Below are 13038 nucleotides of genomic sequence, written 5' to 3'. Positions count from 1 at the left end.
TCCTTGGAGAGGGACATCATGCTTGGGAGGGTGGAGGGACAGCGCAGGAGGGGAAGACCCTCTATGAGATGGATTGATTCGGTGACTGGGGTAATCGGGATGGGTGTGTCAGAGGCGCAGGATAGAGGAGGGTTTAGAGCTGTTGTGCATAGGGTCGCTATGAGTCGGAAACGACTCGATGGCACATAACAACAACAAGAATGTGTTTTTCAGATTATTGCACGTCTTTACAATGAATAAATTTAGATAAGAGAGAAAAGTTGAAAAATACTCTATAAGAAGTACAAATAAGTGAAAGGTCAGGAGTATGGGTGGATACAAAAAACAAGTGGTAGGAGAACAATGTAATGAAAGAACTAGGTGACTCATCTCCGTTACGGGGGATCATAGCTGACCCTCCAGCAGCAGGTTTTCAGAGGCTGTGAACTGCAGGGAGAAGACGGTCTGTCCACCTTTTCCCAGGGAGCTTCCGCTGGATTCACAGCACCTGAGAGGCCCTGACTGTGGGTTAGCAGCTCAGCTCCCTCTAGACCACGCGGCCAGAGCTCCCCAATAGCACACCAGTCTCACTGAAACGTGATCAAAGAGAAGGGAATCACTAGTTTTAGACTGCTCAGCTGAGGAAAAGGATGGTGTTCTTCCAGATGGACTTTTTTTCCCTTCTCACAGTAATGCCTTATGTAATGATGTATAATGGCATAGTTGCAAACTATCAAAAATGTTTACTCACAAGTATGATTACATGGGAAAGCAGCCCTGCTAGTGCAGTGGGCTAAACATTGGGCCACTCGCCAGCCTCAGGCTTGGTGGTTTGAGCCTGCCAGCTACCCTGCAGGGGAAAGGTGAATGAAGTATGTGGCAGAGTGCTTCTGGAAGCTTCCACAGCCTAGCAGGAACAATCCGGAGCAGGCTCTGGGAGTTGGATTTCATTCAGATACAGCGGGTTTGGGGTTTTTATTTGGCCTTTGGCAACGCTGTAAAACAAAATTAGCAATGTAATGGTTTCATAAAAATATTTTAAAATGGCACTTAAAATATTTTTAGTGACATAAAATCTCATACTCATCTTTGAAATTGTAATCATTTTGCTGTTGTCATCATGTCCTTTTGCCTCTGAAAGGAATGCCTGTTACTTTGTTTCTATTCAGACTACATTATATATAGTTGTAAAAACAAAAACTTTGAAAGATTTTCCAGTTCTTTGTTCTTGGATTCCCCCCCCCTTCATGCTCAAGAACTACTTGCCTTAGTTTTAAAGAGCAGAGAAACATAGTAGCGTTGGTCCTTAAGCAGAAATGTAAGAAACCAGTTATGAAAATAGATAAACCTTCACCCCCTTAGCAAGTAGGCTTTCTTTAAGATGCGTGCTCTGGAGAGAGTGGACTGCGGCTTGGCGCCAGTACCACATAAACCTTTATTTCCTTGTTCATCAAAGCCTTCTTTGGTCCCTGAATTTCCAACAGGAAATAATTTCTTAAAAATAATTTTCTACTTAAGATGTTTATGTAGTACAGCAAATGTTTAAATATTTTTTAAATGTTTACAATTTATCAGGAGATAAAATTCAGAAATTTTTGTGCACATTTTTACTTAATCAAAAAGTAAGTTTTATTTAACTGTGGCCCTCGTTTGGAAATGGTATGTTTTGCGTATTTTCATCTTAGACATATCCTGACACATTTTGAAACTGTCTTGTCAGCTGACTGCATGTCTTTGAACGTGTTTGTCCTATTCCCAGAACCGCTGTTTCTGTGCAGGTATGCGTAGCTTACTGTCCTTTTGGGGTCATAGCAGACCTCACATACTTCCTGTGGCCCTGGAGGTTTTGGTTTTGTTTTTAAAGGGGAAGCAGCTCTTTTCACACCCCATCCTTCCAGTGGTTTTAAAGATCTCAACCCCAGGCTCTTGCCACACTACACTATGTGTGGGACACAGCCAGGTGAGGCCGAGGACATGGCCCTGGACAGGGACTCTGGGCTTGGACTTTGTCAGGGTGAGCTAGCTGGGGAGGGACTGCTCATCCCCCATGCCTGCACTGTGCCCTCTGGCTTTCACCAGCAGATTCAGCAGCGGGTAACAAGGAGGGTAACCATAAAAATGCTCCCGTGAGATTATCATATGGCATTGTCACAGCATCTAAATCACATTTTCCTTATTGTGATAGTTAAAGCACACATACATATATGTCACAGGGACCCCTTACATGTTGCTCTGGCTGGCTGTTAGTCTCATGTGAAATCTTGGTACTGCCGTTGGCTGACTCTGGCCGTGGGGCAGGACCGTGCAGGGGGAGCGGGCCAGACTCAGAAGCCCCTGGGGACCGAGCAGAGTGGCAGCGGCCCAGCATTCCCCCACAGGCCTGCGTTTGAGGGTGGCAGGCCAGCAGTAGCCACACATAGCAAAGCACGGGCCGCTTGGGGAGTCCAGCTGTCCCTGCCACCTCCGTCACCGCCTGACACACTTCCAGGAAGGACCCTCCTCCCACCCTGCTGTGCTGCTGTACTTGGCCAGGTAGCTCAGACCTGTAATGAGAAGTGAAGGAGAGGTTGACTCATTTGCTGACTTGCCTTTCAGGTGATCAACTCCTGTGCCTTGGGTATTTGCCCTTCCTCCTCCTCCACTTGGAGGGCCATGCATGTCAATCATGATCTTAAAAACAGATTCTGTGTTTGGAAAAAAATTGGAATCATGAAAATAAAAATTGGAAAGGAGCAAAGTATGTGATTGTGAACCAGCAACACAAGCTTTGCTTATTCCTTTTTTTTTAAAAAAAAAGAAAAATATAAGTGTTATGGGGCTGGATTTATTACGTTAAGCAAATTCCACTCATGCGTGAAGCAGTTGGACTCTGGAGGTCACGTTCTCTTGATTTTTGAGGAAAGTCATGTGTAAACTGGTAATTTTTTTATTTTTTTATTTCATTCACAACCATATGTAAGCGGATGAATTTAGTTAGCTGTGGGCTGGAAGCCTGTTCTTTAAGTCAGTCAGGACCTGGTGGGCGGGCCTTTGCATTAAAAACCGGCTGTTGATAAATAAATAAAAGTCGGTTGTTAACTATGTTTGGGAAGAACATTGTTCTAAGTGGTACAGCACTAGTCTTATCAGTTTGCTGTACTGAGATTGACTGGGTTGCTTTGATAGTGAACGCTTTACCACTAGTGTGCCAAATGCCGTAATGGTTACCAATGACGAACAGGGTTTATGGAGCTCTCTGATCAAGACAGGCTTGGGAAGCAGGACTGGCATCTACTTCTTAAACAACAGGCCTTTAGATTTGATTGTACTAAAAAATAAAATAATAATTAAAAAAAAATTACAACCCAGGAAATGGCCCCTGATGGTTGATGCACATTGAATTCTGCTGCACTCAACAACACTACACATGACACTGACTTGCCCTTGACTGGCTCATGCCTACATTTGCTTGGCTCTGGAATCAATGCTCTTGGTACAAGCAGCCAGGAATTCAAGAGATGAATTACATTGGGGAAAGTTGGCTGCCAGGGACCTCTCCAGAGTTCTGAAGAGCAACCACGTCAGTCTGGAGACTGAGGTGCACCTGATCCAAGCCATGGTCTTCACAGTTGCGTGCTGTGTGTCAGAGAGATGGACAGTGACTAGGGATGATAGAAGGAGAATTGATGCCTTTGAGCTGTGGTGCTGGAGAAGAGTGTTGAATATACCATGGACTGCCAGGAGAACAAACAGTTGTCCGAGAGGGGGTGAAGCCACCCTGCTCCTTGGCGGCCAAGAGGCTTAATCTGACATACTTTGGGCATGTTGTAAGGAGTGACTGGTCCTTGGAGAGGGATATCATGCTTGGGATGGCGGAGGGATGGATAAAGAGGGAGCTCATCGATGAGATGGACTGATACAGCAACTGAGTAATGAGATGGGTGTGTTGGAGACAATAAAGTTGGAGCAGGTTTCAGGGCTGTTGTACATAGGGTTGCTATGAGTTGCAAGTGAATCAACAGCACATAACAATGAAATGATGGATGTATTCTCTCTCAGGGCCTGTTGAATGATATTTACAATTTAAAATGGTATTCACAGATATTTTCTAAATATCTGTTCTTACTATTTAGTAAGGAAATTCAGAGATTTTTTATTTGGTGTTTGGAGGAATATTTGCTTTTAAAAATATGCTTTATTTAGAAATTAAAGAATAAGTAGTTTGATTTTTTAAAAAAGCATTACTTTGTGCACACCTGTGTTTATTGCTGCATTGTTCACAATAGCAAAGAGAAGTGACCCAAGTGCTCATCAACAAATGAATGGATAAAGAAGTTGTCGTATAGTCACACAATGGAATACTATGCAGCACTGAAAAACAAGGAACTCATGAAATATACGAAATTGGTGATCCTGGAGGACATTATGCTGAGTGAAATATCTCAGTCATAAAAGGACAAATACTGCATAATGCCACTGTTAAAAAACTGGACTGACTTGTTGGTTGGGGTAAAACAAAGAAAAGGGGATAAATAATGAACACTGCATTGAAACAGATGAGTAAAAGAACTGTCTAAAAGAAATATATGATCTAGGTATTTGCATGACAGTAATACAGAGTGAAGAGTTGCATAGCAAAGTGGATTGGGAGTTGAGGGGGGAAGGAAATTGTACAACAATGAAACAATCTCATTAAAGAGAAAAGTGAACTGGAGGCAGGTAGGGAGGAAAAGGTAAAACAGTGAATGAATGGAAATCCAGGTTTTCTGTAAAATATCAATAAGAATTTTTTTAAAAGTTACTTTGAAGGGAGCTCTGGTGGCCTAGTGGTAAGAAGCAGCACTTCAATCTGAAAAGTATGTGGTTCGAATCCACCAGATGCTCTGCTGGAGAAGGAGGGGCAATCTACTCCTGTACCAGTCAGATCTGATTTGACGGTACACACAAAAAATAATAAAATTAAAAAGAAAAAAGGCATTACCTTGATGACTGTGCTTTGTTACAAAAACTCTTTGTGTTACAGTAGTATTTTTTAGAAACTGATATTTATTTTAAAAGCAACTAAAAAAAGTACTTGTTTTGAAAAACCAGTTGTAATAGTGCATTAGTGAAGAAGATTTTGAAGATTTTAAGCCTTTTTAAAAATAATTATTTAAGCCTTCCTTATGAAGAAATTATTTTGACCCTGAGTTTTCAAGAACTTAAAAAAACGAAACAAAAAAACACAACCAAACCAACAAAATACGTTTATAAATCTGAGCAGTACCGGCGTTGTTGTTTTCTTTTTGTTTTTGAGTAGTACCAGGTTTTTTGGTTTTGTGGTGTTTGGTTGTGGGGTTTTTTTGAGCAGTACTAGATTTTGAGCCATTAGATGTAAATTGAATTATGCTTGCCTAACAATATTTGGTGGAATTTGCTTAAAGATGAAACTGAGTTCTTGAGGATAAAGACCTTGTTAGACACATAATCAAAGAAGGAGAAAAAAACCCAACCTTTAATCCCATTAAGGTAGATGTATACAGAATGTGCTAAGGTTCAGTTCTCAATTTATATATGAAAAGCAAATAAGCTTATTTTAAAGTCCCGTTTTTAGCTGAAGCCTTGTCCAATGAAGTGAAAGCAGTTTGGCTGTGGGTGGTCACCTTCCTTGAGTCTTACACAGGCTCTTGTTGGGTGCCGTCCATTTGACCCTGACCTGCCCTCCTTCAGACAGCAGTACCACACTGCCCGATCTGATCTGTGTCATCCTCACAGGTTCTGCGCCGCTAAGCCCACTGGTGCAGTCACTGTGTCTGTCCAAGCCACTGAAGGCCTATCTTTCAAAGTCCCTAGCTAAGAAAGAAAAAGTCCTACTTAATCTTTAACTATTTTGTGAATCTGTCCTCACCTTGAAAAAAATTACCACCACCCCCCCCCCACCCCCCCCACTTGCTCCTCTCCTTGAAAAGCAAAAGAAAAACTCCCTCATTGGTACACAATCCCCCCCCCCCCGCCCCCAACCCCACCCCCAACAACTTCTTTCTTAAAACACTCTAAAAGCCTTTACAGCTTTTAAGTCATTGAAAAGGCTTCAGGTCTGATCTTGCACTAAAATAAAGCTAAGTAAGAACTTTCCAATTTAGCTACAAATTTGACTTAGGAACAGAACAAATCTCATTGGTAACCTGAGCATTGCCTCTAACATGTGCTGTTATTTTTCCGTAGTTTAGAAATGAATTTTGTCTTAATAAATTTAAGAGGCACAAGGCCTAAAACTGTAGGCTGCTAGAAAGTTAGGATCTCAGTAATTGGAGCCCTAGGCTGTTGTCTTTCCTCAGGCCTCTTTGTGCTGCACATTTGGCATTTAATAATGTCATCACAAGGAAGGTAAGGCCCAGAGAGGAAGATGCAAACTGTCCTTTGTTGAAACTGGGGCAAAAATTCCACTTTTTTATACTTTCCAGCATGATAATAGATAAGTAGTATGTGGGGAGTTTCCTAAGTCATGTCTTATTTTGGTGTTACTTCATCAGTCATAACTTTATACCTATTCAGAGACAGTGATACATGCAAAAATAGAAGTTCTTAATACATTTGAAAATACATGTTTAGTTTCTTTTGGCCTCATAGGACTTAAAAATTATAGTTAGCATTTACTGTTAAAAAAACCCAGACAAACCTGTTGAATCTGGGCCAGATAACATTGGTTTCCAACTATTATCTCATTAAATTTCTGCTATAAATCTTAAGAGATAGGTATCAGTTCTCTGACCGAGGAGAAAACAGAGGTAGCAATACTGCACTGCTAGTAAGGAACCGTGGTAGATCTGAGCCTAAGCCAGTACTGTAAACCATTCTCAACTTGTAACATGTTTTTCTAAAAGAAAATAGGGTATGAGAAAACTCAGTCACAAAGATGAGACACTTTATAGCTCCCTGTTGATAAAAAGAAATAAAAAGTGTTATTCATTGTTGTCACATTGTTATAAATTTCCAAAACTTGGAAAAGTATCTCGTAATTATTTCATTCCCTCTAAAAAATTAAGTGACTTATAGTCTGGTAGCATCTAGCCTTAACCTTTTATTTTATTTTTAAACAGAAACATTGTTTCCTTCATCTTGAGAGAGTACAAGAATCACAAAAGGTCAATAAACAGCTATCACAGGTTAGAGAGTTTGTACCCTTTTTTAGATAAAGAACATAAATCCAGTGGTACAGACCTTGCTTGTGTATAAAGTTGGGATTGGAATAGATTTTAGAGGCACTGCCTCACATTCCCATGTACCCTACTTCTCTAATAAATGAAATGACTGCTATCAGGATTATATTAGCCTCAAAGATAAAGGGAACTGGAATGCCAGAGAAGCCATGGAGCTGGGCGTTCTTTGCGGTCGTTTTTCTGCAGTTTTATGCTATTTGAAAGTTTAGTGGTAGAATAGGAAAATTCTCAGTGGGAAATAGATACTATGTTGTTAAGTTCCACTGGGTCAGGACCAACTCATACCTGACGCCCTAGCGGGGAGGAGATTGCCCATTTTTCTCCTGTGAGGCAACTGGTGGATTTAAACCCATATTCTTTTGGATTGGGTAGCATAGTTAATTACCAGTAGGCCACCAGAGCTACCCTAGGACATTGTGTAGCATTCGTAGTTATAAAGTTCATGTGAACACAAAAAGTTACAAGCTGGCAAAATTGTCTGTCTCCTGCTTATTCAAACCCTGCATAGACAGTTGACCATTTCAGAATTTCCTTTGTAATTTCTCTATTGACATCAGCCCATTATGGTTTAGTTTGCAACTAGATGGCTGGCTGTAAGCTTGCCTATTCTATTATTTGTTTTAAAATGTGGTTTTTCAAACTATAAAGAAAGTAGCCACATATGTATTCTGTGTGTCCATGATAGAAAATGTTGATAGACACAGACTAACATAAATAGAAGTATTAATATGTATATGTTGGTAGAGTTTGTTAAGGAGCTCTGATGGCATAGGCCATAGCGTGCTGTTGCTTCAAGATTCCTTTACATTTTAAAAGTAGCCTAATTTCTCGTTCCTTTTTCTCAGGATGTTTTTGACACAAAATGGGTTTCTTAGTGCTCCAAGTTTTTGCCCTGGTTGTTGAGTATTTTTTGTTTATTTGTGCTGAGTTTACTTTGTGTTAATTCCCGAGAATTCCTTCACAGATTAGTTCTTAAGCTTTCCGAGAAGTTGGGTAGACTCGTGGGCTTAATTTCAAGAAGTTTACTGAAAATGTGTCAGGTGGAAACACTGCCTGAAAACTACCCCTTCCCCTCCACACTGTTTTCTTTTAAGCTGTGGGGGTTGTTTATGTTCTTTATATGCCTGTATCACATTGTAAGTAGTGACAAAATAATTTTAGAATTCCAGTTTAGAATCACCTACTGCTATTTTTGGTTTACATTTGCCATCTTTTGACTGTGGTCTTGTTAATAACTTTAAATATTTTAATCATTTGTCTTTAAATATTATACATTGACATTTTCATTAAAGAAAAAGCGTTGATCATTTGACACTTCTTTATAATTAATTTTAAGTTCTTAGGTGAAATTTTATGTTGGTCTCGTGTATACACTTGAAGCTTCTAAAAGTAGGAAAAGAAGTCACTGTTTTTAATATTACTCAACTAAAGCTGCTCAAAATAGTGGCTGTTGTCCCTTTTTTGGTATTGTTGTTTTTACTCTTCTTGGTAAATATTGTTGAAAGGTTAGCTCATTGCTAAATTACAGAAAACCGATTTCTATGATTACTTAGTAACTAGGACAGCAGATTTTGCTATGTCCGCTGCTTGTATTTTTATGATAAAGCACAGTAATAAGAATTTGTTTTTGAAGTTTTGTGCCACTATGCGTAGTTCTTTAATTGTTGGTGAATTGGTTTTATTGCTGCCTACTTTGTAAAGATTAAAAATGACTTGATTGTTTCGATGTATAACTCTTGTCACCCCCTTCGCTCATAGAAGAGCAGTTCTAAGATGAAGTACAGAGTTTAGCAGGATAATCCTTGCAATTCCGTCTGTAGGAAAGAGAAAGATTACTTATGTGTTTCCATGTCATACCTAAATATGTATGTGAGCATATCGTAGAGGTACCTGTTAATTGAATTTATGTTCCTAAAATACATCAATCTAATTTATCGAATTGCTTTCCCCCCCAGTTCTGTAGAAAATGTTCTCAAAACACTTGTGAAAAGCTGTCGACCGTAAGTACCTTCTCTGTTTCTACAGATCTTGTTATTTCTGTCGGCTTTATTCCATCTTCGCATGCTTGGGAGAGGAAATTAAGATGCAGATAACTTCTGATACTAACATTAGTTGCTGAGCACAAATAATTGCAGATTTCTTGAACCGCATTATTTCTTATTTCATTTATGAATTTTTAAATGGTATGGGTGCCAGTACAGTACAGTAAAAAAAGAAAAAACCCATCATTTACGAAAATGACCTTTATTTGAAAAGTTCTTCAAGAATATCGGCATTTGTTCTTCTAAAAACATTTTCAGAGAGAGGAATATGTGTGTTTCTCCTAAGCTCTCTTTCAGTGAAATATGTCTTTAAAAGTCCCATAGTTGCTGTCTAAAGGTAAATATTGACAGTATTTTATATTAAGTAATTAAACCTCAATTCTGTGCAGTTGAAATATTTTTTTTTATTTTACTAAGCTCTTCGGAGGCTTCCCTGCTATATAGATATATGTTGTGAATTTTGAATAGAAAACTCTGTATTTGTGGTGTTTCTAATAGGAATGAGATATTTAACAGACCAGATATTGTTGATTTACTTAGTATATTGCTAATCTGTCTTGGACAAATGTATTTTCAGGATATCAGATTTCTCCTTTTTAAGAAGCTTTCATTCTAGCCTGTTTAGGTTTGGCTTGCACATATTATTAAACAGACACACACACACACACACACACACCCACATATTATTACACACAGCCCATTGCACATATTGTTGTTGTGTGCGATCAAGTCACCTGCGACTCATAGCAACCCTGTGCACAACGGCCCTAAACCCTGTTCTGTCCCTGTGCCAATCTCACTGTCTCCGACACACCTAGCCCAGTTACCCCAGTCACTGAATCAGTCCATCTCGCTGAGGGTCTTCCTCTCTTTCGTTGTTCCTCCACTCTTCCAAGCGTTATGTCCCTCTCCAGGGATTGACCCTGCCTTTCAACATGTCCAAAGTATGTCAGACGAAGCTTCAGAATCCTTGCCTCCAAGGAGCAGCCTGGTTTAACCCTCTCCTGGATGAACTTGTTCATTTACTTAGCAGTCCATGATACATTCAGTACTCTTCACAAATATTATCACACATACATATTATTACACACATACACACCCCTCCCCCATTGCTTTCTAGTCTGATAGTGGAACCTCCATTGCATTTCTGATGCTGTGAATTGAGTGGAAAGATGTTCCCCATCTTTTTCTCTTGGAGTAATTTTTGAGTTATGATTATGCCACCAGAACTACGTGTGTTGTTGTTGTTGTTAGGTGCCATTGAGTCGAGTACGATTCACAGCAACCCTGTGAACAAAAGATCTGAACCTAGTCCTGTGCCATCCTCATACTTCCTGACACAAAAGAGCCCATTGCAGCAGTCACCGTGTCAATCCACATGGTTCATTGTCTTCCTCTTCTTTGCAGACTTTGAGGATTGCCCCATTTTTTTTGTTCCTATCCAAATCAGAATTTCTGATTTGTTGTTCCTTTTTAAAAAACCCTTTGAGTGCACTTCATAATTACACACAGGTTCTCCTTGTCCAGTCACCTTAGGCGGGTGTGTATATGGGTGTGGGGATGTGTACACCTCAGATTTTAGTTTTCTGAATCTCCTAAGAATGCTGCTGCCCTTTTCAAAGAGTTAGAAGATAGTTGATATGTGGTCAGTAAATTTAAGTGATTTGTTCAAATGGGCCTGGAGGTTCCTGAGCTGATGCTGTTTTCTCACTTTACTGATTATCCATTTCTTTTTCTCTTTTTTTAAAAGTAAGAGTTTTTTAAAATTACTAATTTCAATGAAAATTTACAGAGACTTTGAATTTCTATTCATTCATTGTTGTACTTTTCTCCCTGCCCACCCCTTCCTCCCAGTACACTCCCCTCTTTGAAAAGTAAAAGAAAAATTCTTTCATTGTTTTACAATCCCTCCCCTCAGGTCCACTCCACTATGCAGCCTTCACTCTGGACTTCCATCATGACAAGAATACCCAATTACATAGCCCTTAAGCATTTTTCTCCCTCATCTGTTTCAATGCAGTATAATTTATTTATCCCATCTTTCTCAATCTCCTCTCAACCCCGAGGTCGGTCCTGTTTTACAACAGTGGCACCATGCAGTATTTGTCCTTTTGTGACTGAGATACTTCGCTCAGCATAATGTCCTCCAGGGTTACCCATTTTGAATAATATTGCATGAGTTCCTTGTTTCATGATTATCCATTTCTTAAAGAGGCTAGAGTCTACATTAAAAGATTTCCCCTCCTTTTACTGTTAATCAGCACAAAACAACAATAGAAAACCTGAAACAAACTTAGGAGTGATTTGAATGAGTCCATATTTTGTCCGAATTTTATCAGCTTGACCACATGTGTTCTAAGAGAAAGTTTAGGTCTAATAAGAGAATTTACATACGCTTAAGTATGTTCCAGGAGTGTTTATTTTATTTTAGTGTGGTAGGAATCGGTTTGGGGTAGGGTTGTTCAGCCTTCATATTGGTAAGTGATCTGTCTTTGTGACATCTGTCGTCCTGCTCCCTTTCTCCCTGTTATACTCCTCTTATACGGCCAATGATGCAATCCAATGAAAACCTTCTTTCTTAGGTATTTTCCAGCAGATGCCACCGCCGAGATGTTAGAAGAATGGCGGCCGTTAATGTGCCCTTTCGATGTAACAATGCAAAAGGCCATCACTTATTTTGAAATATTTCTTCCTACCTCCCTTCCTCCAGAACTTCATCATAAAGGTTTTAAGTAAGTATATTTATGTATGTCTCTTAAAGGAATTCTAGAATACAGCAGCAAATACATAAATTATAAAAGCACTAATAAAATGACAGAGCTGAACAGAAGATTCCAAAAGGCAGCACAGGATGACAAAGCAAAATATTACAATGAAATGTACAAGGAGCTGGGGTCAGAAAATCAAAAGAGCCAAACTCGTTCAGCATTTCTTAAGCTCAAGGAACTGAAGGACAAATTCAAACCTCGAGTTGCTATAATCAAGGATGCTTTAGGCAGAGTATTGAATGATCCAGGAGGTATTAAAAGAAGCTGGAAAGAATATACTGAGTCACTATCAAAAGGAACTGGCAGACACAGAAGAATTTAATGAAATAACATATGGGCGAGGACCTATGGTGATGAAGGGAGAAGTTCAGGCTGCTTTGAAGGAAATAGGAAAAAGTAAGGCCCCAGGAGTAGATGGTATACCAGTTGACATATTTCAGCTAACAGATGTTGCCCTGGATGTGCTCACCCAGTTGTGCCAAGAAATCTGGAGAACAATCACTTGGCCAACTGACTAGAAGAGATCTATCTATATGTGTTCTCATTCCAAAGAAGGGTGACCGAACAAAGTGTGGAAACTATAGAACAATATCATTGATTTCACATGTAAGCAAGATTCTACTGAAGATTATCCAAAAACGACTGCAGCAGCACATCAGCAGAGAACTGCCAGAAGCCCAGGCTGGGTTTAGAAGGGGTCGTGGTACTAGGGATATTGTGGCTGATGTTAGATGGATCTTACCTGAAAGCAGGGAATACCAGAAGAATGTCTATCTGTGTTTCATTGACTGTGCAAAGCCGTTTGACTGTGGGAATCATAACAAACTGTGGCTGACTCTGACAAGAGTGGGAATCCCAGTACACTTGATCGTGCTAAGGCGAAACCTATACTTGGACCAAGAGGCAGTCGTCAGAACAGAGCAGGGAAACACTGCATGGTTCAAAATTGGGAAAGGGGTACGCCAGGGATGTGTCCTATCGCCATACCTTTTCAACATGTATGCAGAGCAGATTATCCGGGAGGCTGGGCTTTATGAGAAGTGTGTTGTCAGGATTGATAGAAGATCTTTT

The 13038-nt window shown here is 39.8% G+C and overlaps 1 protein-coding gene across 1 annotated transcript in view; it reads left to right on the top strand.

Annotated features, from left to right (window-relative positions):
* Positions 1-13038, top strand: part of PSME4 (proteasome (prosome, macropain) activator subunit 4) — a 107994-nt gene that overhangs the window by 22670 nt on the left and 72286 nt on the right. Inside the window, exons 4-5 of the mRNA XM_006880921.1 lie at positions 9113-9157; positions 11782-11931. Coding sequence (XP_006880983.1) covers positions 9113-9157; positions 11782-11931 — 195 coding nt within the window. The remainder of the gene's footprint in view (positions 1-9112; positions 9158-11781; positions 11932-13038) is intronic.

The sequence above is a fragment of the Elephantulus edwardii genome, unplaced genomic scaffold (assembly GCF_000299155.1).
Source record: "Elephantulus edwardii isolate Elephantulus edwardi_28Jun2011 unplaced genomic scaffold, EleEdw1.0 scaffold00011, whole genome shotgun sequence".
In the NCBI taxonomy this organism is placed as follows: Eukaryota; Metazoa; Chordata; class Mammalia; order Macroscelidea; family Macroscelididae; genus Elephantulus; species Elephantulus edwardii.
This window is presented reverse-complemented; position numbering and strand designations above follow the sequence as displayed.